Raw genomic sequence first — 27,803 nt, forward strand, 5'->3', positions numbered from 1 at the left:
CTACATAAGACCTACACGAACCAGCGACCCACCCCAAAATTTACCAGTACGAAATAAAAATACCAAAATTTTATCGATCCTAGTCAATAGTAGAATAATTTGCACTGCTGACAGGAAATATCCTGTCAGCAGTGCAAATTATTCTACTATTGACAGGACGATCCTGTCAGCAGTACAATATTTTCTGCTATTGACAGGACGATCCTGTCAGCAGTGCAGTATTTTCTGCTATTGACAGGACGATCCTGTCAGCAGTGCAATATTTTCTGCTATTGACAGGACGATCCTGTCAGCAGTGCAATATTTTCTGCTATTGACAGGACGATCCTGTCAATAGCCACAGGCTTTATTTTTCCCCCTTTGTCGGTCTTTTAGTCCCAAAACGTCTAAAAAAGCGGAAATTTGCCCATAAAACCGGACGAGGAAAGGTAGCTATCGACGTAAACAAATTATAAGCACATGGCGAAAATCAGCAAAATCGGCAACGGGACAGAAAAATGCCTGGTCCATTTATCGATATTTACCATGAAAATGTCGTCTGTGGTGTATTTTTCCTCTGATGTGAGTTTTTTAGGTCGCAAAACCTCTAAAAAAGCAGAAATTTGCCCACGAAAACGGACTGGCAAGGCATGGGGGAGGGCGCTGTTGACGCCTGCATGACCCCCAAAGGTTGAAGGTCATAGGGCAGGTCCATTGCGCAATAACCTTAAATCGCCGATTTAGCTAATTTTTACTCCGTGAAGGAGGTCAGGACCTCCGGACGGAGTGTTGTAATCGGCTGATTTTTCATGTTCGCAGTCAAAACACTGGGTTCTCTTTGTGTAATCGGCACGCAATTTTATACGCCGTCTGCGGGCATGCCCGTGTTGATGCACGAATGTGTATTTTTGCCGTTGCTGCTTTCGCGGTCAATGTAATATCGCAGACGCACCCCTACAATTACGAGGCGAATTGGAATGGTCCAGAAAAACGCGTTGTTTGGAATAGCAGTGGGGTTCAAAAAAGTTCATGCAGATACGGGGTGGTTTTTATAAGTGGTTCCAGATGTTTTTGCCCATGGTTAAGAGATGCCAAGTTTTTTGGAAGATGTTCGCAGCCAAAACGCATTCTTCCGTACGTCGCATTTCTGTGTAATTTCGCATGTGGTGTTGCATTATGTCCGGGATGATGCACGTCTTTTTATTTTACTGTAGCTGTTTTGATATTGGAGTAAATGCTTATTTTCGAAACATCCCCATTTCTTTGAAATGGTTTCGTCCGTTTATGCAACTGTTACTGCGCTAATGACGACCAGTCGCGCTGTCCTGATACACCGCGAATGTGCGAGTGTTCCCTGTAGGCAGTCCCGGGAGTCATTTTTTTGCACATTCCAGGAGCCAAACCAAAATACGTTCATGAACCGAGTCCAAAAAACCGAAACGTGAAAATCGGATGATCGGACCTGATGTACATTTCTCTTTCTATAGATTGTACACACAATACACACATCTTTAGATAATCTGGCCATGGCAGGTTAAAAAAAAGTAACCCTGAATCATACTAGATTAGCGTAAATGCATGTTAATGCGTTCAAAACAAGAAAAAAATTGTTTCCGGGTATTAATCTCTTGAATCACGGCGCTGAATATTGACGCAAAAATATTTCGGGCATCGCGCGCCCTTCCCGCGTCACGTGTAGGCATCTCGCATCTCTGATTGGTTGTTGCGTCTTAAGATGACTGAGCCGACGCGCGTTTAAACAATTTTTCTTTGTTCGATTTATCACACTTCACAGAGAATTGTCGCCAATGGCTACTTCTTTTTGTTGCAATATATAATACTTCACGGAGAATTGTCGCCTATGGCTTCTTGTTTGGGGTTTCAAATTGATACAATCACACTATCGATTTCTAGGCAAACGAAGGGATAGAAACCAATTAAAATTTTGTGCAGATTAATTTTTTTTCTTTAGAATTCTTTTTTGTTTCTTTTCTTTCTCCCAAATCCCTGGGAGAACCCTGAAAACCTGTAGACTTGAATCAGGACCTGAATCTGAATTTAGTCCTGCAAGGGCTAGGGACATCTGTTAAGTTCTTCGAGCTGATCGACCGTTTAAAGCTCCATGATCTGACACCTGAGTACCTGAGTGATGAAATATAATATTGCACAATCGATTTTTCATCATGTTCTGCTTATATAAACACAGCAATCAGCAAAGTCTAAAAAAAAATAAAAATAAAAATAAAATAAGATAATCCCTACCTACCGACCCTAATTTTTTCTGGACTGAAACAGGAAACACAACATTTTTTTTCCTTGGCCTGACCCTCTCTATGTGTGTTTCATACTAAAGCAGGAACCAGAGATATTTAGCTTTGAGCATGGCTGGCCCCAAGTTATGACTGTTTTGCTAGTACATGAACTGGCATTCTTTATCAAATCAGGGCTCTCCCCAAGCAATAAAGCAAGGGTGTTCAAAATCATAGCACCCTCCCAAAATGTTAAAATTTAGGCTTTTCTCTTAGTATTAATGAAAATACGCTAATTTTTTTTCAACATCAACCAATTAGACTCTAATTAAAAATTTAGACATCACCTCTCCCCTAAAAAATTACTGGGGAGACCCCTGCAAATGTTTATTGTATAAAGCCAGACTAATCATATCCATTATTCCCTCCCGCGCCACCAGTGAGGTACAGAAGGCGGTGCAGAATGCCACAGGACTGTATCAGCGCTGGTGTGAGCTCCTGGAGGATCCTGTCTCCGTCAGTAAGGAGGAGTATGATTGGACGAGCAATGAGCTGCGGAATAGCCTGCGGAGTATCGAGTGGGACTTGGAGGATCTGGATGAGACAATAAATATCCTTTGTGTGAGCAATAAGATGGGTATCATACTATGATAACGGCGATAATGGTTATTAGCTTTTTGTATCTTTCTTCTGATTTCCGATATGTCTATAGAGAAACGTCATCTGTAAAGAATCAATGCTTTATTGTATAAATTACTATAATCAGCTCAGATTTGATACAGACATAACTGTTATAGATGCTGGTATGGTACATTGTGTGTCAGTGACATTCTAAATATTTTGCCTGTCAGGGGTTGTACTAGTTGTGTAGTAGTTTTTGTGACATGAAATGTCTGAAAGCGGAAGAAAATCATAAACTTCCTGATTATGTTAAAATCTATCATCCTGATCACAGATACCAGCATATCATCCCTCCACATGAGTGAAAGTAAATGTCATTTGAAAGTAAATGTAAAAAAAGGACCTTAACTTTTTCCTCAAGTATTGTTGAATCCAACCCAAGGAAGTTCAAGATTGACCAGCAGGAACTTGGTGACAGACGAGCCTTTATCTCAAGGACACGACAAAGTGTCAAGGTGAAATATAAGTCCAGCACATGAAGAAACTGTCCTTTTTCACTCCCCTTGGGTGATTCTAGCTTTTTTATATACAGTAGCTTAAGATAGTATGGCACTGTTTGCAATATTTGGCCATTTTCATAAGTCCTTTACAATCTATAAAGTTACAAGTGTTTTTTTTTCATCAAATTTTGCTAATTAGAAATGATGAAGACACCAATACTGATATTGTGAATATTTGCAGAGTTTGAAACCTCAATAGACTTGATTATACTGGTACAGTCTATTTTTAGTGTCAAAATAAATTACTAGTGACTAAGTCTATGGACTGTGTAAAGGATTGCCCTTACACTAGTTCCAGTTTTTTTACATGTTCTCACCCCATTATTACCTCTGTAGGAAATGAAGGATCACATGGCAAGTCCAAGTGCCAAAGCCAGAATAGAGGGCAGAAATAGACAGGTACACATGGGTTATCTGCAGTGTGATGTATGTGTGTTTGGGTAGAACTCGTGGATTTGTGAAGGCTGTCAGATGTATACATGTACAGTACAAGACCTGTGATTCAGACACAGATTCAAACAGTATCTTGAGTTGCAAATATACTAGTATTATATTTAAGACTTTCCTTCAAAGTATTGTATACACAAGACTGTTCTATGAGAATTCAAAATGGTGGATTCTTTCAGAAAATCTGACAGCTTTTGCATTGAAGATGTTCTACACACATTCTGTAGTCCTAACAACAGTTTCTGATCACTGTAAAAAATGCACCTCCCTTCCAGCAAACACAAAATGAGATGAAATCAAAGCTGCTGCACGTTAACACGTCACCCACAATACAGGACAGTAAACCGGTAAAGGAGAAAAAACCAGTAAAGGAAGACAGGAGCAGGGAAAGAGAGGTATCCCACCATGCACCTTGGTTTTTGCAGTGGTGCTGGGAGAAAATCTCTGTCCCTCTGGTGTGATTAACCCTCACGCAGCTAAACTAGCCCTTTGGCACCAAATTCTTGTTGCTCATGGTGTTATACAGCAGGGAGAAGGTTAAGTACTGGTAGTTACTAACCAAGCTTCTTATTTAACCACTTTTCGGGCTTGGTCTTACTGATGCTGTTGAGTTCTCTGTTGACAAATTTGCAGTAAATTGCATGGAACAGAAGTGCCCTCTTATGATATATCTTATTAGATTTGCATGATTTTGTAACTTTATTTTTGGTAGCACTAACAGTTTTTCAATGCTCAAACACATATTAATACTACTAGTAGTTATGTCAGTTATAATTGGTACAGATGGGGGTAAATAATTCTTCACTTCCTAAATTTAGACTCATTTGCTTTCCGTATACATGGGTCTTCCAAAACTTTCAATGCTGCTGGTGTATTTATTCTAATTAAGATTTGTCCATTTGTATGTGTGTATGTGTGGCAGATTCTTAATCAATTAGGACTAGACACACACCTTTTGATTCATAAAACAATAATTTTTTCCCTTACAGCACCTCTTCAACGGTCCCAGTAAACGGCAGGACCGCTACACAAAACTGGACTCAGAGATGGAAAACACCAACCAGAAATTTATATCTGATACAAGACAACAACAACAGGTGAGCCAGCAGACTCTCTTTATTTCTTGTCTTAATTCCTACAGTTTAAGTAAATAATCTGGAACAGTCTTAGTACCAGCTACAGGGTTGTCATATTTTGTGATCATATCAAACTTATAAAGAAGTATCACACAACTTTTCAGCACTACAGTGTCAAATCACATGGATGAGCATGTATTTTAAACAATAGAAGTCTGTACAGTATAATATAACTTAAGTAATTTGTGAGTCAGGAGACATCCATGTCCATATTTGAAGATTTGTAGCAATGCTGCATTATATTACCAGATTATTATACAAACTTGTGTGACAGACCTACTTGAGTGTGTAACAGATATTCTCTGAACATCTTGTTTTTGTAGTTGATAGTGGAGGCCCAGGATGACCAGTTGGACATGGTATCAGGCAGTGTAGGTGTACTGAAGAACATGTCCCATCAGATAGGCAATGAGCTGGATGAACAGGCTGTGTAAGTACTGAGCTCAGGGCTCAAAATACTAGAGTACTTTTTTCTACATACCTGCAATAGTGTACTAGGCAACATTGAAAATTACCTGCACCAGCTACATTTTACCTGCCATTTGGTTATGGAGTCTTCAATGCCTTCATATAGTCTTTCTAAAATGCAGTGGGCTCACAGATACATTTGTACATTCTGTTGTGAAACTTATGTTTTATTGGCCTGATTTTATCCACATCTACAGACATGTCTTCAATTTGTGTTTACTTGTACTACTTATGACTTCACTTCTGTAATGTCACATATAAGTCAGATTCTTAAGTTTTAACTTTAGGAATACATACTAACATAGCTTTAGATTTTCTGAAATTTTGAAGCACAAAGCTGTGCTCAAGTAGATATCATCAAATGCTGTCTGTAACTATAAGTTGTTACTATTTTCTTCCAGAATGTTAGATGACTTGGGACACGAGATCGACTCTACTCAGTCCAGACTGGACGGTGTTCTCAAAAAAATTGCAAAAGTCTCACACATGTCCAATGGTAGGTGATCACTCAGTGCTCTGTGTAATTATATCCATGATGTTTTGCATGGCTAGACTTGGGCAAAGGTTTGGACAGCAGAAAACCACATGTTGCCAATTATCCAGGCTCTAATGTGGTTATGTAGGTTTGGCAGTGTGCCCATTGCAACTAGTTCATCTGATAAAAGTATTTGTAAAGAATGTATCAAGTTAACATTGTATCACAGACATTGTTAGTAGATTTGGTACAGTAAGTTGACCATTTGTTCATCAGATACGTAATGTGCTCATTTTATTAGATTTCCATTTAAAAAGTGATTAAGGCTACATTGCGTTGAATATTTTAATTATAAGTTCTAAGCTGTGTCATAGATGCTTCATCTCTAACTAACTGATCATTCTCTGTTTTCTCCCCAGACAAGCGTCAGTGGACAGCAATTATTGTGCTGCTGGTCATCATGTTCATTCTCATCATTCTGTTCCTGACCTTATAGTAGGGAGAATTTCCACTACGATCATCCAGTGGTTTTTGTTTTCATTTTTTTTAGAAGAAGAATTGTTGCACCAAATTTGTGCTAAAGATAAAGGCAGTTGAGAAAAGATCACTAACATATGCAACATTTCTATGGATCATCTATACGTGTAATTTGTAACTTAGGCAGGGTTTTAGGAAATTTTCACAGAAAAATGACTAAGGTACATGCCCACAGGGAGACATGCATAGATGCTGATATCAAAAGGATTTTGCAATTTCAGAAGTCAAATGGTATCTCAGTTGGAGCTTATTCTGTAAAACTTTGTCTTATTTTGTCCATATTGCCTACATATCAGCCTAAAAAAATTCTCATTGGTCTATGCTATGGTACAGATGGGATGTAGAGCTGCATGTACCATTAGTGGGACTTGAACCAGTGATCTTTGTCTACTAAATCTCTCTGCCTCATATGAACCAAGCTGATTTTATCACATTGTATTTTGTTGTTTTAATCATAATTGAGTGAAGATTTTTGTTGTTGTCAGTCTGATTCGTTAGTCATTAAACCAAGTGAAATTATCAAAGCTAGGAAGACTATGATTTTGAATTTGTAAAAAAACACAGTTAAACTGTTACTTCCAACTGTACAGTTTTAACAGTCAAAGTACTTGTTCAGTTTTCTTTTCTTTATAACCTTTTGGAGTAAACTGTTTTTTGCTGTATTTTCTGAACATCAAGAAGATGTGGTAATCACAGTGACTTGAAAATTCTCAAAATGCTCTGTGGTATAAAGTAAAGGAGATAATTCTTGTAAATATCTCGCTAGTATTATACATGCATTTACAGTTTAGCACTTTTGGGCAGTTGCATTTTAAAAGAATGGGAGGTTGATTTTAATGAGTGTGTCCAGAATTAATGTTAGTCAATAAATTGAATACAATCTTCCACCCCTATTTTTAAGTGTAACAGCCCACAGCAATTTCTGTGAAATTTTCAGCTTTCCGTACTATTATTGTACTAATCCAGTGTTATACAGTGCATTCCATTGTGTAGTCATACACTGCCCAGTATCTATATATGTTAAAAAGCAAGCAATATACATGTATCTTAGAACTGTACTTCAATTGGGCCAGAGTAAGTTTATCATTAGTCAAAGATCACAATGTCCTCATTGCTAGTCCATTATTTTCTATGTCACTCAGTAAAATATCTTGTGTGTATAACTAGTCAGAACAGTGTACTAGTATCCTCTGCTATTCTCTGCTTCATGCTGCAAAACTATTTTGTCATTCATTTGGAGAAACATGAAATGTCACACTGACCTGTATGATCACAAAATGAATAGGCAGCTTTTGTGTACATATGGCAAGCTAGTAGGTATGATTTCCTTGATTTCTGCTTTGTTTGCAGTATAGTAATAATTGCAAAAATGAAAAAAAAAAACACCAACCACAGGCCTGTGATATGCTTATAGTAGTGTTCTTGTAGGAAAGATGTCATTGAAATTTCATTGGTATGACTATGTTTCCCTTTCATGCTCTGTGCAATGTATATTAAAGTTGGTCAAAGTGCTCTAATTCCTCAAAAACTTGCCTATGATATCATATACCAGTATTGTATTGATGTACTGTACATAGCTTCTATGGCAGTGTGCTTCATGTTGTGTACCCATGTGTCCACTCTCTTAATACATTAAGGTATTTTATCATCTCTCTTGTGCTGAGCATTCTTGTGTGTCTCATTTTATATAATGCTACATGTAGCAATAGCATTTTGTGAACAAAACACAGAAAGTATCACAACTAGCACTTGATCAGTTGAAATAAACTTCCTATTTCCTTACAAATCACATTTCTGTAATTATCTTGACTCATCATAACAAAGTGAAATACCACTACAAAAGGCATATATGTTTGAATACAAAATTTATTTACACAATTATAAATGATGATCTTTGCATAACAGTGAACATAGTCAACATAATACATGGGGAACAAAAACAACAATTTCTTTCTATGGATTTTGCATGTTCATGGCAGTATTGAACTTGCATGTCACCCTATATGGGGAGACTGACAATAACATCCATCTCAACATACAAATGCATCCCCTAACTCAGAAAACAACATTTGTGAGCAAATGCACAATATGTCACTATAGGAAAGGTACAAAATATGTCCACAACATTCAGCCAAACATTTTGTGTACGACTAGTTACAATACTCTGTTACACTACTGTCTATGGGCATAATTTAAGAACCTGTAGGTAAACATAACATGCATTTTGTACCTCTAGAATTCACTACAATTGTTACCATCTTTCATCTCTACATATCATTCTTTAATCCTTCAGTGCCACCAATAATGGGGATAACATTGCAACACTTTCCTAATGTAACACATGAATTACTAGTACATTGCATAGCTAATATCATAGTAAAACATCAGTGGATATTTGCAGATTCACATGTTTTTGTTGAATATGCATGATTTACAACAGTATTCATAAAACAATTGGCAATGTCAATGATCTGGTGTTTTCATGTAACTTCACTGCATATATACATTATACTTGACTATAAAAGGTCTTTCATTTATGTCATTGTAACAATCATATCTCTATGCTTCTATTTCATACTGTTAATTGCTATTAGTCACAACAACCTTAATTAAGCATTATTGCATTTACATTATCTATCAAAGAATTTACTGGTTCTGGCCATCTGGCCAATGAAAGAAATTAAGAAACAGTAACGTTATATGCATATACTTCGACTATACGGTAATATGTTAGTTAGGGATAAATTGTAACTAAATGGAATGCAACATTTCTGTGGTTTTCTTGAGTACAAGCCTTTAATAAGGTGTAACACAATAGTTCCAATACCTGCACTATGTATTGGTTTTTCAGACTCAATATAGGGGAAGGTTTTGGGTACAAATTGCAGGTTGAGGTTTTGTTTCTTATATACTATACTAGTAAGTCATTGCAGTGTTGTATATTTTGTCATAACTCCACAAACATGAGAGAACACCACCCAAAGCCTCCTACTAGCAGCATGGTGAAGTGGATATAATAGATAATCAAGGTGTTGATCTTGGAAAAGTCTATTCTTCTTCTGCCCATCAGAATAAGTAGAACTGTTAGCTTGTACTGGAATCTGTGGAAATAGAAGAAAGACATTATCACATGTGTATGAATTTTGATAATACTACAACTGGATTGATACAATGTTTTATTAGACATTTTGAATGTCATCAATGAAAGAAAAGGAAAAGTCAACATTCCATATATCTGTAATACCAGTATATCCATCTGTCATGTTGCTTGGGCTGGCCAATCACAGCATGGTATGACTATCTCTATCGTTATTCCAAGGGTCTCTTATCTACTTTTTGCATGAAGGTATGGGCATTGGATACCAAGCTACATCCATTACGCATTAATGAACACTGACCTAAGGAAAAGCTGTATGAAGATGTACTCTGACATGAAGACTATCCCACAGAACACGAAGGCTGCCAGCGTGAAGAGAGCAGCGCTCAGGTACAGCACCAGTCTCAGGAGGCCGTGCATGGGGTGACAGCGGTGGTAGATCTCGAACGAGGCCACATTGTCGGCCTTGGACCTGTGCAGCCTGCGAGCGTATGTGTTGGCGGTTTGGAGGCAGGTGGAGTGGGGTCCGGAGAAGGTGCGCGTGCGACGCGCGGGGAAAAACGGCATGGTGTCCGTCTTACCGTCTGGGTTTCTTCTGCTGATCTGCTGAGGTGTGCGTTTCTTCTCTTGTAGAACATCGGACACTGTCGCTGATGTTTGCTGTAGACTATTCCACTTCACCATTGGTTCAACATCTAGCAATCTGTTCTTGTGATTCTTTGACGAGAGTGATGCATTGAAGATACATGTCACGAATCCAAAGTCCAGCCCTTGTATAGTCATAAACTAATACACCATCATCCCAGCTCATTTAGCTTTATGTAACCCCTATGATGTGAACTGAACGGTTGAAAACGATGTTGCTGAACAAAGTATTGCTTTTGATGAAGCTCAGTCAAATGTAGCAGCTACGCACCAATGACTTCCTGTAAACCGCTGCAATTATAATCCCACAATCTCTCATAAGACGCTCTGAAGCTACGTAAAACAGGTGGTAAACGGCGTGAAAGATGAAGAGTGTAGTTTCACTTCCGGGTTATTACCAACGATGTTTCGATGCTTCAATCGCGATATGGTCCTCCACCAAGCGCCCTTTTCCTTGAAACGTCACCTTTTTATGAAGTTCTTGCTATCTGCCGATCACTGGCACCATCACACTCGGGTTTAGTGTCCTATTCGTCTGGAAAAGCGAGTTTATCTTCGACGTGATGATCACAGGTGGTCACAGGCCGCCATCTTGTCTCCATCGGGTCAATGCGCAGGTACACAACACTGTCGTAAAAATTTTACAGATATCAAAAGTTTTCATAACTTTTAAAAAGCTAATAAAAATTCATATCTACTGTAATTTTCGGTTATATATTTCATATCTCTAATGTACGACGAATAATATCTATCTCCACTGTCAAGTTGTCGTAAAATATGAGTGTCCGACGATTTGCGGCTTTCAGACGACAGACGGAACAGAACAACATGGCCGCCAGTGCAGACGACAGTTGTAGTTCTTCCCTGTCCGACGTGTTTCAGCAGGCGGTGGACCACGTAGCGACCATAGCGCCGCAGCTCAACGGTGATCAACTGTTGTACCTGTATGCCAGGTATAAACAGGTGAGATATGGAGATTATTACTCGCTTACGGGAGAACTTCTGGTCAATTGTTCAGATGTCAGGTGGGAGATGTTAACTACTGTTAGAGTCTATCTAATCATAATGTGGTTTGTTTATCTATTGAATATATATATATATATACTGACACAAGCCTAATACCTTATCTGTGATGCAGTTTTGTGCCGACAAAAACTGTAACAAACAACTGTAGTTAGAGTTCTAGCAGTTCCCCGATTAGTGTAATGTTACATCAACTAAGAGCTTCTTGGGAATGCTAAATCTGAGTGATGAACACAGAACTATAATAACGTTAAATGACATTACATGTTATGTTTTTTCTCTGTTTTATGTAGGTTAATGTAGGAAAATGTAACATTCCCAAGCCGGGCTTCTTTGACTTCCAAGGAAAACAGAAATGGTGAGTATAGTGCCAGGCTGCCCCCTACTGGGGTATTTAGATAATGCACAAAATGGTTGTAGATAGACAAAGTTAGCATTTTGAATATTAACATGTATGCGTTATGAAGACACACTTCCAAACAAGTGTGATGCACAATCTCTGGTTCATCCTTCATTTAAAGCAGGCTTTTCTGATCATTTATAATACATATAACCATGTTGTGTGATTCTCTGTCTAGGGATGCATGGAACAGTTTAAAGGACATGGATCGGGACCAGGCCATGACAGAGTATGTGGATGGTGTGAGGAAAGCAGATCCTACATGGGAACCAAGAGAAGGAGTCAGTAATTACAGTAACATCCTACAATGCACTACAACATTATCTTAGATCTTTTGGTTGTATTAAAATGGTCTTCTTAGCATTAGCCTCTCAGATTTCACTTGAGACACTAGAACACATATTAGTAGTTAAGTTGTTTATTTTGAAAAACATGTTACCAACATTTCATTTCTGTCCCAGGGAGATTCCAAGAAGAGTACACTCATGGGCCCAGTAGTTAGTACAATGTCATTTGAAGAGGAGTATATAAGGTAAGTTTTCAAAGAAGTCTTTCTAAAGTCTAGCACATTGTAGTCATAAAAAATCTGACTTCACAAAACATGAATTGTCCAATGAAATGATGCCTCAAGCTATGTGATAATCATTGACAATATCTTTTACCTCATTTCAGTGACAAAAACAAGACAGTGTTTGATTGGTGTAAAGAAGGAAACACTAAGCAAATGGCAAGGCTGCTGTCCAATGGGGATGTAGATATCAACCAACAGGATGCAGAGGTAAGTTACAAGTATCACAGACTAGATTGAATGCTTCTACATGTATTTTAAACACAGCTGTTTGTGACAAAAAAAATCATCGGTTGATAGTATTTCTTCAAGGAATGAAAGTATCAACCCATAAATAACTTTTCAATTGAAGTAAGACTAAGGTACTTGTAAGTTTCACACAAGTGAAATGTCTTGTTTGCAATTTTTTTTGCCAGGGCCTGTCTCTCTTACACTGGGCATGTGACAGAGGACATGAAGATGTTGTGAGAGAATTACTACAACACAAGGCAAACATCAACATCCAGGTACACTGTTAACGTCAAGCCTGTTTAGTGTCCATAATTCTCTTATACTTCTGTTTCCACATACCAGGATTGAAACATGTTTTTTCTATTATGATCTCAGGATGAAGATGGACAAACACCTTTGCATTATGGTGAGTCTGCACTAAGGTATACCTGCTTTTCATTTCTGTCAAATTTCAAAAGTAGAAGACAATATGTCAGCTTTCTGATTTGAAATTTATGATTGTGTATTTTTGCTATACAGAAGCTTAATGATTGCTTGCCATGTGTAACTGTAAGATTCTGTAACATTGTACTGTGAAGTTGGCTGGCAACATTTTTAATCAGTTGCTGTTTTTCTGCCCCCCCCCCTCTAGCTGCTACCTGTGAGTTCCTCAGTATTGTACAGCTGCTGTTGGACAGCAGTGCTGACCCCTCCATACCTGACAGTGAGGGCAGCCTTCCCCTGGACAGCACAGACAGCAAACAAATCAAGGAGCTGCTGACTCAGTGGACAGCAAAGAGTCACACATAGTAGTACCAGAAATCAGAACTATGTAAATTTTATCTGAATATCTTCCAGACTTTTTCCACTTTCTGCACAGTTCCACATTTTCACTTTTCTTCCAAGTTTTTGAACAGAACACAGGGAACATTGTGTGTTTCTTATAAATGCATCAAATGAATTTGACTTGAAACACTTAACGTTATATGTATTATCCAAGGGCACAGTTGACGGTTTTTGTGAACAGGCCTATAGGTCATGTAATTGCTTTAATAAAGATAAATCCAATATGGATTTGAGTTTTTAATTGTATTTTTAGTTTTGCTACAACACAGACAGACAGACAGAGGAACATCACCTAATTTTTGCCATGAATATATTACACAAGCTTGAAGGCACACATAGTCCAGAATGTTTGAAGCATATTTTCAGTTAGTGGTACAAGGGTCGGGCGGGGACAAGGCTATTGTACTATGGTGTGATCTTTTACTATCGCAGGCGTCCTGTTATTCAGAACGCCCATTTGCTGTTTCGCAGTAGGTAAAATGTCAGTTGACTCCTGCAACAATAGAACGTCATTCAGCACCAAGGACAGTGCAGCGGAATGCGTGCCAAGTCGGGATATGGTAAAGTGATATGCAACACGCGATAGTGTCGTTTAATAGCAGATTGGAATTCCGAACAAGCAGTTGCAGAAAACTTGTGGTGTGTTCATTCTTGCCGTTTAAAGTCTACTCGAAAACACTTAATCCGAACTTCTGTATCTCCCAGCCATGTTCGTATATGTTTTGAAAAGCATGAAAAGGCAAACGTTGTTAAATCTCATGGCGATCTTCAAATCCCAAGTAAATTGCTCTCCTTATTCACATCTCGTGTTTGCTATGGATACTTCTTCCATCTTATGTTTTTGTGTTGTAAAATCAAACGTTTTCGTGGCGGCGTTTGAACGGTTTCACCCTTTTAAACTGGACGGAAGGGGTCGTCTAGCGACGCAAATTGGATCTTCTATGGCCCGAGATCCTCCCCCTTTATTTTGGCCAATTTCTACTATTTTTCCAGCGATCCGCGGTGCCTGGTAGAGGCTAGGGGTCGTCCACAAGGGCAAATGAGAGCACCATTTGAGAGAATAAAGAATCGAAGAAATGACGTAACAACTTAATCCCACTGAGTTTAGATTAATTCTGACGTACAGAGACAAACAGAGTTTTAGGGTTGAATGCCCTACTGCTTGACGTCACTACGTGTTATGTGGGTGTAATACGTGTAAATAGTTTCCTGTTTACACTGTTCCACACGCAAATCTTTGTATCCATAATTCCTTACATGGTGGTCAAACCCATCTGTCGTGACCACGCGGTTTCGTCCTTTGTGTTCGAAGGCGTCATAATTATTGCACCAATAAGTCAATCAATAATCCTCTTCGTTTACAACAAAGGAGTCTTCCAAGAATCAATTCACTGCTAAGACGTCGTGACCGATTCAAGAACTTAAACACACAACTTTTGAAGAAAAGGATGGGGCAAGGACAACAAGCCGAATAAAAGGGCAATGTTATTGCTTCTTTGCTAGACCAGGCAACGTCACCAAAGAGCAGAAACTTCGGTCACCAAGCTACATCAACAGTGGCAAACAATCTTCAGTAGTTTCCTAGAAACATTGAAAAACAGGATTTTCCCCGTTCTGTTGGGACCAATTCTAAGTGATGTAAACGCCCTATGAGTCATTTCAAACAAATGTACCTAATAATCCTACCTATAAGAGTGCCTGGACGTTCTTTTCTCAAAGAGAAGAAAGAAATTCGGTCATTGCTCCGGACACACATGAAAGGGGGTTCAAGTAATACGATAGATACAGATACAGATAGACTTGATCAAAAGGACTCAATGCTATCTATTGAGAAATACACATAACTGCCATTGTTAGTAGCTTTCCCTTTTATCTGTTCGACCTACTATTTAACAAAAGTCTTATTTTAATTACCTATATATGACAATCATAAAAACAACATACAAAACATAGAAGTGCCTAATATTTAGTAATAGATGCAATACATTCTAGCTTATGATATGAGAACGATCAGTTCAGCACGTAACCGAACAATTCTTGAAGAAAGCAGATGAAGACTTATCTACGTCACCTGTTGTATTGATAACAAATGGAAATCACGAAATACAATTCAACACGTCACTGATACCTATCGATTATCGTTAGTTGTGACAACTAAAACAGTAGTAACGATATAGCGTCGAAATCATGACAATGGTATCTCAAGACAAATGTGTTTGTTCCAAGAAAGACAGAATTCCTACGCAAACGTACAGCGATTTAGTTTTTAAGAGATACTTTTCAGTGTATTGGCAATCTTACTGTAGTGATCATTTTGACGTATACGAATCCATATATAGATTTTAAACTATACAAATTTGCAAACATTTCTATAATACACACGTTGCTTGCATGATCGACTGTGACACAATGAGGGCACGTTATCTGTAGAGGCTAGAATTTATGGGTCCATAAAACTATCATTGTGCCCTCATGTATGGATATCGACGTCTTGAAGTATTGACTTGTTGATGCTTCTGGATTCTTTTGTTTCTAAAAACGCTGACCAACATCAGATATCATGTTGCAGATCAGACTTTCCTTGTACACACAATTGAACCATTGTACTTGCCTTATTTTGAGACGCCAGTATAAGGTTACAAGTCAGGAGGAACACACGCAATAAAACAGTACTCAGAACCGTGCATTGTGTTGTTACTATACGGGTCAAAATTAGAAATGAGGAGTACATTCTGTACAAACAAATTTTTGCAATCAATTTTTGTCTCTTCTAATTATGCGTGAGGCGATAGGTTATTTTTCAATGTTCTATCTGATAATATAAACCGAGAAGTTAGTTAACATTTATGTTTTACCCTCTATTTACTGCTATCCATTTGAATGAATTTATATGCATCATCCCAGTTCAGTATTTGCTATGTAAGGAATAGCAGTGGAATAATAAGTTTTAGTAACTTATTCCTGCATTGGCTCTTCATCAGAACTGAGTGAATGTTTACAAAAGAAATTGTCCCACACATAACTATAGTTACTGTAATAGATTATCTTAGAGACGACTGTTTGAGCCTGTTGTTATTACACGTATGGTAGCTCTGCTGTACTGTGTCATTAAATGGATAACAAGAACACTTTTATGAAAATTGTAAATGGACAACTCGTACCAATGAGGCCAATTGTAACTCAGGGAGAATGACTTCTCAGGAATGGAATTGGTCTTTTAAGAAATGACGTTCCAACGAGATGACTACATTCTGGTTATGTTCAGGAATTTTCCTGGCTGTGTTTTTCTTGTGCATTTTGGTTATCACGTTGGTTTGAGATGTTTCGTATAAGCTGTAACATGTATAAGACATACTCGTCTACGACTCGACGGAGCCTAACACTGTGACAGAACCGTGCCTTGTGACATTTTGCCGGGCGATGTTCTTTTAGTTGGCCTTTCCCCGACTCTTCTCATTGTCTCTCCGCTGCCTTTTCATGTCGAGGACTTCATAAATCATTCACCATCCAATCATCTCCATTTTCGTAACTTCTCTTCCTTGTTTTGGTACAAGAAACGTACACACCAATTGTGTCCGGTCGGCCATATCATTCGCTCGGTTTTGTTTTCTTTTTTGTTTCTGGCAGTCTCCCGTCTTTTATAACAGGATTTGCTCCTACCTTTGTGTAGAAAATGAGGTGTAGATATTGGATATTGACATCGAAGTCAATAAGGCATTGATGCCGGGCTCTGAATTATTGATGACGTCTTTTGATATCTCTGCACGCGACGACCCGTCCCATGGGTGGGTGTCGCTTTTTCCTTCATCAGAAGTCGTTGGAAGAAACTATTTTTTCCACTTTAATAATTTGGTTTAAAGAACTGCTTCCATGCTGATCTTTTCAGTTGAGGATTCATGGTCAAAATGGGCGTTAGAGTTTTCGGTGATAATTACAATAGAAAGGGTAACCATAGAAGTTGGAACATGTAGTTTATAGAACATTCACAACACCCCCATAGATGAGTGGAATAACCCAAAACCCAGTATAATAACGTGTTGTTTTGTCCAGCACAGTGTAGCCCATTTAACAATTGATACGTTCTAACCGACAGGTCGACAACTTTTTATTCTGTCTTATCCGGGCGTATAGTTGTTAAATCGTCTCTAATTGTGTGTATTGTACAAGCTTCTGGTAGTATTCAGAGGAAAAGGTTTGCGTGCAGATTTTTGTGACTAGACAGTCTGGCCCTACATAAAACGTTATTACGAGTTCATCACGCAGACGGGACATCTCGCCTGCCGGAGTTAGGACATGGCGCGCTCGCCCAGAGGCTCTCCTCAGGAATCCAAGATGGCGTCCCTGACGGCCCCCTCACCCACCGGCACCTCCACCGTCCTCAACAAGATCAGTGACGAGATGATCGTCTGTAACATCTGCTTTGAGACGTACAACCGGCCCAAGGTGCTGCCCTGTCTCCACACCTTCTGTATGGACTGTCTGGCCAGGTGAGAGAAACTAGTGAATGCGGAAACGTAGAGCAATGTCTTGGCCGTGAGTTTTTCTTTTCTTTTCTTTTTTTTATTTTAGTTTTCTATTCCGTTTTCTATTTCTAAGACGTCAAGTTTTTCCAACTTATTTTTATGCCACCACCAACACAGACAAATTTAAAGCAAATGCACGGGCAACAGGCATACTCATTTTCACAGGAGTCAAGTGAGAAAATTCGTGTAACGTGCCTTACCCAAGGGCACAAGGTCGGTGGCATGGCAGGATTCGAACTTGGGACCTCATGGTTCCGAGCCGAACGCTCTGCCGTTCGAATTCACACGACACCACCGTGAGTTTATGAGCTGTGTCAATACAAAAGTAGGCTTAGACAGCCCTTTCCAAAGTATCCTTTAATGATTAATTATTATGTTTGGCATAGAAGACTATATATTCCATACTCAGCAGATGGCTGTACCATACACTCCTTTATACTGTATTCTTTCTTGCACACGGTCATCACAATGATGAAAAAAAGATACTAGTAATCAAAAAGAGGTAAAACCACCTGTGTTTAGATCGTCCTATACCTTCAGTGCGCCATAGTTTGTTGTTGCTATTTTGTCGATGAAAAACATAATTTTTTCCTCAGGTTAACAGCCAGTAAGACGACGAAGAGTCCGAAAGGTAAGCTGACGTGCCCGATGTGTCGGGAGGAGACGCCGCTGCCTAAGAACGGCGTGAAGGGCCTGAGGGATAACTTCTTCGTGTCCAACCTGTGTCAGCTCCTGCACGCCGAGCGGGAGCGCACCAGGAACGCCCCGCGGCCCAGGTCACCCGTCCCGCCCAGGAAAGAGAAAAAGGTACGTGGATCAGCATCTGAAGTATTTTCACAGTGGAAAGATATACTAATAATACTTCTACAAAGCCCTTTCTTACAGTTTGTGCCTTCAGACTGTATCCCCTTTGTGGCAATCGTGGAGTTCTACTTCATTACCAAAAGTTTCTTACTGGGGGACATTGGGGGATATTGGGAGCACACGTGTACCTGTATTCTAATTCCGTAAGCCTCTGGATATGCTTGTGCACGTTACACTCACCCTCTTGATCGTTGGGGATATTGATGTTAAGAATTAGTACATTTTTTTACTATGCATACTGATATCTATAATGTGGGCTGCCATGATATTATCTTTCTCAGGAGGTGACCTGTGGGACTCATGAGGGAGAAGTCATCAAGTATTTTTGCGACAAATGTGAGTTGCCGATTTGTGGCGACTGTTTCGTCATGGAACACAACGGCCACACTGTCTCCAAACTTAAGGTTCGCACAAGCTGTATCATTTTCTTTCATAGTCGCGCAAGAGTACACACTTTCATTTTTTTGCTAATTTCGGAAGATATATGGAAAATGGACTATTCATGATAAAATCTCCATTTCATAAACTGTGCTACGCCCCTGAAACTGTTTTCCTTACGCATTGCTCACCAAGTCACTTCATTGAAGTATTATAAAGATCATTTCTATCTCGTTTTAACGTCCATGTGATTGGCATGTTTGACCCCAGGACGCGGCCAGTAAGTACTGTGAGCGAATCAGAGAGCGGGTAGGGGAATGTCGGGAGCGAGCCAAGCCTCTGCAGCAAGCCGTCAGCCTATTGGTGGCCATGGAGAACGAACTCAAGCAGAACAAGTAAGTAGACCACAGCACCTACTGCTTACAACTAAAGATGACTCGGAACATCGAGCGCAAAATGGATACTAAAAATAATTAATCAGAGCGGAATCCTGTTTTATGTACACATGATAATTCATCTGAAAATTCATCTGAATGCGGTATTAGGGAACGCTTTCTGCCATCGCATCTGTCCTTGGTGCTGAAAATAGATCGCTCGCATGAGAGATCATCTGTAATGGATATCTCTCAAGTTGCTTTAGATTAAAAGTGCTTGTCATTTTCGTTCCATTGTAGTAATTTGGAGATAGAAATTTGGATGCTTGGGTATTTGATTTATCTATTTATCTATATCTTATTTAGGGGAACGTCTAAACGATTTTATTGCCCATTAAATGACCTCAGAAAGGTATCGTTTAGCATTATGTTATGTATGATGTGGTGTAATTGTTTAGTATGTTTATTTTTTCAACGTTGCCCATTTTAGACAATTCCGATTACTTGTAATTTTAAGTGTACAATAGGTCTACAGACCATTGAATTGTCAGAACAACATAATTCAGACTGCGAATATTGTCTGTGAGTTGTTTGAATAAAGATTACACATCTCAAAGCCTTTTTCAAAACTCCAATGCCGTTCTGTTTCGTTGCAGAGAAACAGCAAAAGAAGAGATCCACCAGCACGCGGAGATGTTGATCGAGGCCATCCAGCAGAGCGAGGAGGAGATGGTCTCGGCGCTGGAGGAGATCTACACCGAGAGGAAGGACTCCCTGGCCACCCAGCGGGGAGAGATGCAGGCAGGGCTGCACAAACTGGAGGAGTGCGTACAGGTCAGCGGGATTCATTAGTTTTTCTATACATTGCGTACCCTGCTGGTGTGTTACGCCGATAGGCGGTTATACCGGCTATACAGATACAGAAACAGATATCCCGTACAACTGTCGAGCAGTAAACTGTAAAGATCATTATCATATAGCCAGAAGATGTCGACCAATCAGAAGGCTCTATTTCAAATTGGCCGGTTCTTACAGTGAACAGAATATATAGGAGGAGAATCGATCCAGCTATATATATCAACAGGCTTCTTGCCCTTACATATTCAAGGAGCATAAAAGACTATTGACAATGCATTTACTTCCAGTTGAAGAAGCGAAATAATACATGTACTGATAAATGAATGTGGATATTTCAGTGACAGCACACAGACGGTACACTAACTCACACCTCCCATGGGGAACGAGAATACAGGGGTAACGGGAATTTATTATGCCGTGTTTTTAACCACATAATCAGACAGAGACTGGACAGTGGCAATTTTCTTAGAGAAAAGGGAACCTGGTAAATATCATGTTACGTTAGGATGATTTGTGTCTCCTCTGGGACAAGATACACACATATATCTAGTCTGTCCTTGAAGACGGGATTCCCTAGAAGCTTAAAGGCACTCAGTACAGTTTTTAGGGCTCGGAAACCCGATTTTGCAAAGTCAATTTTATAGTCATTTATCTACATACTGAGTTAAAATCACACTATCCCCATGTATATCCCTCGTGGAGCAAAAATTCCGAAAATTCTGACGGAAAAAGGTTACTGGAATGGCCCTTGGCTGATTTTTAGGGTACCACCCAGAAAATAAAGGACTCATCTTGGGGCTTGTTTCTGCAGTTTTGAATACCCAGTATATGAAATACTGACTCAAATGTGCTAATGTGAAGCAGTATGTGTCAATATCATAACGATTGCCTTATTCAGAATATTTCCAGTCGTGCTGCCCTGAAATGCCTTTAAGGTAACGTCATCGATGTTGGGCACGTTCCCAGACATGTGCGCGTGCTGAGAACATGCCGACTGAGTACCTTTTACGTCAGATAAAAACCAGAGCCGCGGATATGTTTATGGCACGTGTACCACAGTTTGGCACGTGTATGTTTGACGCACGTTGTGCCAAAGATAGAACACGTGTATAGTCCTTTATGTTGATGATCCAAGCTAAGGCTGTGTTGGACAAAGGAGGTTTAAACTTGGCTGAACCATGTGTGTCTGTCACGTTGCACGGCACGCACGCAACTCTTTTCGTAAATGAAAGAAAATAATCGTTGTGTGTTGATGGAATGAATGAAGTATAGTAAAGGAATAGCTTGTATATATGTATACATATGTATATATACATAGACATGATCAAGCTAGCACGAGCGCTAGTCCGTTGAATAAATTCGACTTCTCCTCGCTTCTGGAGAAAAGGCAATAACAAGTTAAAAAGATATTTAGCATAATTATGTTTCTGACTGACTACGACTGTGGTTATGGCCATATGCATGCGTCCACGACAATGGCACACTTATTCAAGGCGTGCTCAATATACCTAAGGAAAAGAGAGGAAAGGAAAGGAAGGGAAAGCTCTTTTCAACAAGCAAAATGAACATTAAAACGCCGCTTAACGTCCCCTACTCTACCGTAGCGTGCATGTCGGGTTATTGACAACAGCCGGGATTCGAACTGCCAACCTCTTGATCCAGAGACTGGGTCGCTAACCACTGGACTACGCACGCTACTAGCTAACATTCACCAAACTATGTCCCCCTGTAGGCTGCTGACGAGGCCCTGGAGAAAGACTCTGACGTTGAGAAGTTGTCCCAGTGGTCCATCCTGGAGAACTCCATCTCAGAGGCCGGGGACCTGCTGCCGACACAGGGCCCGGATGTCAACATGTGTGTCAAGTTCTCCGCAGAACATCTACATGAGGTACGGGGTGGATACCGATACAACACGCCAACTTAGCTTACTGTTTCTAATCCATACCTTCCGAATTAGAATTGTTGCATTACCCCCCCCCCTCCTCTGTGTGTATGTGTGTGTGTGCGTGCCTGTGTGTGTGTGTGTGTCTGTGTGTCTGTGTGTGTCTGTGTCTGGATGCGTGCGTGTGTTTGTGTGTGTGTGTGTGTTTGTTTGCATGTGTTTGTGTGTGTGTGTGTGTGTGTGTGTGTGTGTGTGTGTCTATCTGTCTGTCTGTCTGTCTACCCCCCCCTCTCTGTGTGTATGTGTGTGTGTGTGCGTGCCTGTGTGTCTGTGTGTCTGTGTGTCTGTGTGTGTCTGTGTCTGGATGCGTGCGTGCGTGCGTGTGTTTGTGTGTGTGTGTTTGTTTGTTTGCATGTGTTTGTGTGTGTGTGTGTGTGTGTGTGTGTGTGTGTGTGTGTGTGTGTGTCTATCTGTCTGTCTGTCTGTCTACGTGTCATCAACACTTTTTTTCTCAGACTGTAGAAAAGCCCCATGATCCTTCATTCTAAAAAGAGAGCCTCGGAGAGGTCGTTCACACGCAAACACCTTCAGTTGGCATTTATCCTTGGTACAGTTTACACCAGGGCCTATAGGACATTGCCCTAACTGTCAGTAAGATTGATGGACTGAAGACAATCACGAAGACAGGTGTTCCAATTCATTAACACCAAGTGGAGAAGACGCACATGAATATTTCAGGAGTGTACACGTTCAGCTTCAAGGTCTCTCTCAATTGTGTGACTGACAAATCAAGTATCATCACCCGTCACGCTACGAAATGTCATTCGCTATTAATTTCTTTTTTCTGCATACAGCAAATAAAAGTAGGTTAGACGATTTTCGCTTTATACCTTTGCTTTATACCTTGACATGATAAAGAAATTTGGATGGAATTGTGCTACAGGCTTGTAGAAACAGGATGAAAGTGTACGTAACAAACTACACTTCCGTGCAAAGGCAAAAGCACCCTTCTATGTTTATCACATCTGAACTGTGAAGGACTGGATATTATACGACGGGGAGGGATACCAGAAGTCAGCTTGTGACAACCTTCACATTAAATCTGGTATAATAGGTATAAAGGGCAATGAAGGGAGCATAGAAAGCTTCTTAAAGCATACTTCTATACAGGGTATACTGTGGTGTTCTCTATGACAACACTGGTGGCAGCGGTGGTATGGTGTTACTTTAAGCCTTTTGTGTTCTTTCAATTGTCCAGGAAGATGCTTTGTGTCTGTTAGTTGTACAAGTATTTCTGTGTTGTTTGTATCTGTCCCACGATCACGCAATTCGGCCAGCAATGTGGTTTGAGTATGTGCTACTATGTATCAATAAGCCAATTTATTGTATTACACTGCTGGTTAATCAGAGTACGATGTTCTGCAGAATTTCCGGCTGGGCGTGCTGATCACAGAGCCCGTGTTCCAGTTCGGAGCCAAGGGCACCAAGGACGGGGAGTTCGACTCTCCCTTCCGGGTGGTGACGAACAGTCAGGGGGAGATCCTGGTGGCAGACAACGGCAACAAACGGTTACAGGTCAGGTCTTCGTGCGTTTTCTTGTCGTTGATTTGTATTATTACATTTGTGTATGTATGTATGTATCTTTAATTTATTGCTTGTTTTATTATTTTATTGTGTAAATCATACGAAATCAGCCAACGAAGGCTGCTAATGTATACGTTGTGCATGCAACGCTGACGTAAACTCATTCATGATATGATTGTGACTTTTGCAATTGTGAACACATTCACTGCTGAATATGATCATATTGATAACAGACATAACAATGTCATCCGGCGATATTTTCCTGATATTTTCTTCTCCTATACTCTGTTTTGTTGGGATCTTGATATACATTAAAAGATCAATGTCAATTAGGAGCTTGATTAATGTGTACATGTTGAAAATCATTAAACTCATTGAATAACACGATCCTGAAACGTGTCGAATTTACTGCAGATGTTTGACAGTAAAGGAACGTTTAAGTGGAAGTCGGAGAAGGAGGAAGGAGACAAGTTCCTGAAGCCTGTGGACGTGGCCGTGACGCCTGACGGGAACATCTACATCACAGACGTGGCCAACAAGTGTGTCAAGAAGTTTGACCCTAAGGTACGCCTGCTTCTGACCTATGCTTATCTTCTGTAACCATTGCGACATGTTGATAGTTTCAACTCATTCATCTTTACCACAGAATAACTTGAAATGGAACCAAGGCTAATCTAACCGCGCTATACTAATCTTCTGCAACCGTTGTTGCGTGTTAATAGCTAGACCTCATTCATCTTTATTATACAATAACTTCAAATGGGAAATCTATTTTTACCGACGGTACTCGTGCTAGTCTAACTCTACTATGCTAAGCCTTTGTAACCATTGTGGTGTCTAAATAGATTGACCTGATTATGGCAATAACTTGAAATGGGAAATCTATTTTAGGCACGGACAATCTAGATAAAAGGTGCGCCATAAAGAAGCTATTTTTAGAAATGCAAACGCATTGAGTGAAAAGGGCACAGAAATAGGAGAAAATGTATTTATCCTAAACACATTGTAACGTCTTGATAGAAGGAGGATAAAAAGTATCTGAAAGAGAAGCTTATTATATGAATTATCGGTAGAAGAATGTTGATCAGAAACCAAACCTGTCTTTCAGGGAGAGGTCATCAGCAAATTCGGAAATGACGTCTTAGACATCCCATCAGGCATTGCGTACGACGCACGCACTGATCACGTGTTGGTGACAGATGCAGGTACCGTCATCATATCTTTCATAAAAATTTTCTTTTCAATAATACTCAAGTTATCATTTTGTTACTTGTTCTTTTGCATGTTTGGCTCCTACGCATACATCGGCAAATGTCTTTGGATGCTTCAGAAATTTAATTTTATACCGCTTCGTTACAACCTATGTCAACGACCCTGTGTAGCTTATTTCCATATCATGTTTTTACGACCAAAATAAAATTCCGCAGGTAAGAACCGGATCACCATTCACTCCTCCGACGGTGAGCTGCTTCACCACTTCGGGTCGCCAGGAGACGACGATTCCAACTTCAACAGGCCGATATTCGTGGCCGTGAATTCGCACTCGGACATCATCGTGTCGGACTACAAGAACCACTGTGTGAAGGTAAACCTGTCCTTGTACCGAACGAGTCGATTATTATGTTTAACGAATTAAAGGAAAACATCTTGTTTTTGCTCAGTTTCCTCTTCTCCAAACACAAAAGGTCAATGACCTGAACCAGCGGGCTGCTATCATAGTTACTAGTGTTGGGTTACATTATGTTGCAATTTTATAGCAGGAGGCATTTAGACTCCTGTCACCATGAATGTGTTTGAGTAGGAATTAACAAGGCAGCTGGACTATATGCGAAGATAAATATTATTTGCTTTGCAAATGTTACCTTTCTAGTTTATTGCACATCTGGTATGGAGGGTTCTTTGTGTGGGTTTGTCCACGTTTTTCGTCAGCGTTTATCTCATTTTGTTCTCAGTGACAGTGTGGAAAACTTGCAATACTATTAAAGGTTGGGTCGTTGGTTGGAAAAGTTCAATGCCATTTCTCTGCAGTCTGCAGTAATTCTATACACAGCCCTTTGTTTTTGAAACGATTAAGTGATATTGTGATAGATGGATATTGTGATGTGAAGGTCGCGATGGCTCAATGTACCCGCATATCTTCTGACAGTGATTAATCAGATACTCAACATCATGACAATGAGACTCATCTTTAGACAAACATTGAACAATGCGGCTACATGTTTCAAAGTAAAAGAACCTTCTAACGCCGACGTTGCCTTAATTATTTAGACAACTGGTGTCTATTTCTTTTTTTAAATTTCCTTGTAACAGGTGTTTGATTCCGAGGGGCTGTTCCTGTTCAAGTTCGGCGGCGAGGTGGGGGCGGACGCGGACCGGGGGAAGCACGGCATGCCGGCGGGGCTGTGCGTGGACCCGCAGGACAACATCATCGTGGCGGACATCCACAACGGGCGGGTGGACCTGTTCCGGCCCGACGGGTCGTTCCTTCGGCACATCGCCACGGCGTCGGACGGGCTGCTGTCCCCGTACGGAGTCGCCATGACTCCCGAGGGCAGAGTCGTGGTCACCGACGTGTCCGACTGTGCGATCAAAATATACAAGTACTGAAACTGTGGGAACTACATGGATAGATAACTCATTATCCAATACAGAAATATAACGTACCAGACTTTGCTAATCGCCGTGCTACGGGAGTACCCAAATGACCAAACTAGAAAAAAAGAATGTATCGATTTTAAAGAGCATTAATTTTGTACAATGTGAACACAATGGTAGCCATTAGTATCTTGCCCCCACAATGTTAAATCGCCAATAGCTGTACAGCACGTACGTAGTGTGTAAAAAAAGTAGAAGAACATGAGTTAATACAACACAATGCACCTTAAAATAATGTACAGAAATACTAGTAATGTCTTATGAAAACGTAATAAAAGATCAAAACATCACCACAACATGATGTTTAAACCAATGGTAATGTACAGTCAGCATAATCACTATTTGTACGAAAGCAGCAGGCGTCTTTTAAAAGAAATTGTGCATGTATAAAGCAATATAACAAGACCTTCACAACTCAATGACTCAAACAATGTTCGGTCAGGTGGCACGACGATTAGACCGTTCTGGTGCGAAGCCTTACTGTTTTGTATGTTGTACTTCAGGCCTTGTATAGGTAGAAATCTATAGACATCACACAATGGTGTAAGTGTAGGCAGTCGGTGTGATATATTAGTGCGGCTTGGTAAAGGAACGTAGAAGCAGTTTGTAGTTACAAGGTTATACATTTAGTAATCATACGGAAAAGCACTTAATGGAACTGTTACATATATCCAATACGCAAACTTATATCCGTATACATCATTATCACCTAGCTGGACATATCACATCGCTTTATTTGTTGGTATCTAAGTTATTCAGTAATTACCAGGCTATAATTTTGAAATGATAAATTCAAAGGCAATATTGCCATCATGGTTGTGAATATCATTTTGATGATGAATAAATCTATAAACCAATTGCAATACTTCCATTTCTTTGCACTTGTTTTTCCTAGCTTCGAAACTAACAAAAATCAATTTTACCAACATGGACTGAGGTTGAATTGGTGAGTATTATATTCAAGACAAAATGAAGCTTATACTCGGAAGGGAAGCAATTACAAGTACATATACTACAAAGATCACGAACGACCTCTGTTGGAGCTAAGAACAACTGCAATGTGTCTGATGAAATTTAGTGCGTGGCATTTGTAATTCACCATTCAAAAACCAACCATTCCACTGGTACGATACACATTTATCAGGGGTTCCAGAAGCACCAGATGTTTCTAAGATCAGGATAGTTCATTATTGTAGTCAATTTCGACGTTCTAATGCAATAACAAACCTACACACAATGTAAACATCAGTTTGGGTGGCAACAATTTTTCTATACATTGGAATATTCCCTGTTAAAAAGGCCGGCGACCCCCCTTTCAGCACATAGTGTCGTCCATTGACCCTTGGCCTTTCGAGTGGGGATTCCCGTGACGTCATATGAGGCATGACAGGTCTGTGTAGCGGCACCGCTGTCTCTGCAAATTG

The 27,803-nt window shown here is 39.9% G+C and overlaps 4 protein-coding genes across 4 annotated transcripts in view; 3 read left to right on the top strand and 1 right to left on the bottom strand.

Annotated features, from left to right (window-relative positions):
- Positions 1–8,122, top strand: part of LOC109466066 (syntaxin-6-like) — a 12,495-nt gene extending 4,373 nt beyond the window's left edge. The window contains exons 2-8 of the mRNA XM_019763669.1: positions 2,669–2,838; positions 3,270–3,364; positions 3,746–3,808; positions 4,846–4,953; positions 5,316–5,422; positions 5,862–5,956; positions 6,355–8,122. Of these exons, the coding sequence (XP_019619228.1) occupies positions 2,669–2,838; positions 3,270–3,364; positions 3,746–3,808; positions 4,846–4,953; positions 5,316–5,422; positions 5,862–5,956; positions 6,355–6,431 (715 nt within the window). The 3' untranslated portion in view covers positions 6,432–8,122. The remainder of the gene's footprint in view (positions 1–2,668; positions 2,839–3,269; positions 3,365–3,745; positions 3,809–4,845; positions 4,954–5,315; positions 5,423–5,861; positions 5,957–6,354) is intronic.
- Positions 8,123–9,181: 1,059 nt separating this feature from the next.
- Positions 9,182–10,165, bottom strand: LOC109466067 (protein C9orf69-like). Its single transcript, XM_019763670.1, has 2 exons — positions 9,871–10,165; positions 9,182–9,573 (listed from the first exon to the last, which is right to left on the bottom strand). The coding sequence occupies exons 1-2, from the start codon at positions 10,134–10,136 to the stop codon at positions 9,420–9,422; spliced, it is 420 nt and encodes a 139-aa protein (XP_019619229.1). The 5' UTR covers positions 10,137–10,165; the 3' UTR covers positions 9,182–9,419.
- An 869-nt stretch (positions 10,166–11,034) lies between these two features.
- LOC109465937 (acyl-CoA-binding domain-containing protein 6-like) lies at positions 11,035–13,475 on the top strand. The gene is made up of 8 exons (XM_019763423.1): positions 11,035–11,177; positions 11,531–11,595; positions 11,816–11,918; positions 12,099–12,169; positions 12,310–12,415; positions 12,622–12,711; positions 12,812–12,842; positions 13,068–13,475. The coding sequence occupies exons 1-8, from the start codon at positions 11,043–11,045 to the stop codon at positions 13,223–13,225; spliced, it is 759 nt and encodes a 252-aa protein (XP_019618982.1). The 5' UTR covers positions 11,035–11,042; the 3' UTR covers positions 13,226–13,475.
- A 3,851-nt stretch (positions 13,476–17,326) lies between these two features.
- On the top strand, positions 17,327–27,171 carry LOC109466191 (tripartite motif-containing protein 2-like). The gene is made up of 11 exons (XM_019763858.1): positions 17,327–17,748; positions 18,381–18,591; positions 18,930–19,052; positions 19,297–19,421; positions 20,057–20,234; positions 21,991–22,146; positions 23,566–23,715; positions 24,139–24,288; positions 24,833–24,929; positions 25,152–25,309; positions 26,035–27,171. Exons 1-11 carry the CDS (start codon positions 17,555–17,557, stop codon positions 26,329–26,331), a joined length of 1,839 nt encoding a protein of 612 aa, XP_019619417.1. The 5' UTR covers positions 17,327–17,554; the 3' UTR covers positions 26,332–27,171.
- Positions 27,172–27,803: the final 632 nt, after the last annotated feature.

This window comes from Branchiostoma belcheri, unplaced genomic scaffold (genome assembly GCF_001625305.1).
Source record: "Branchiostoma belcheri isolate BF01 breed outbred unplaced genomic scaffold, Haploidv18h27 scaffold16, whole genome shotgun sequence".
Lineage (NCBI taxonomy): Eukaryota > Metazoa > Chordata > Leptocardii > Amphioxiformes > Branchiostomatidae > Branchiostoma > Branchiostoma belcheri.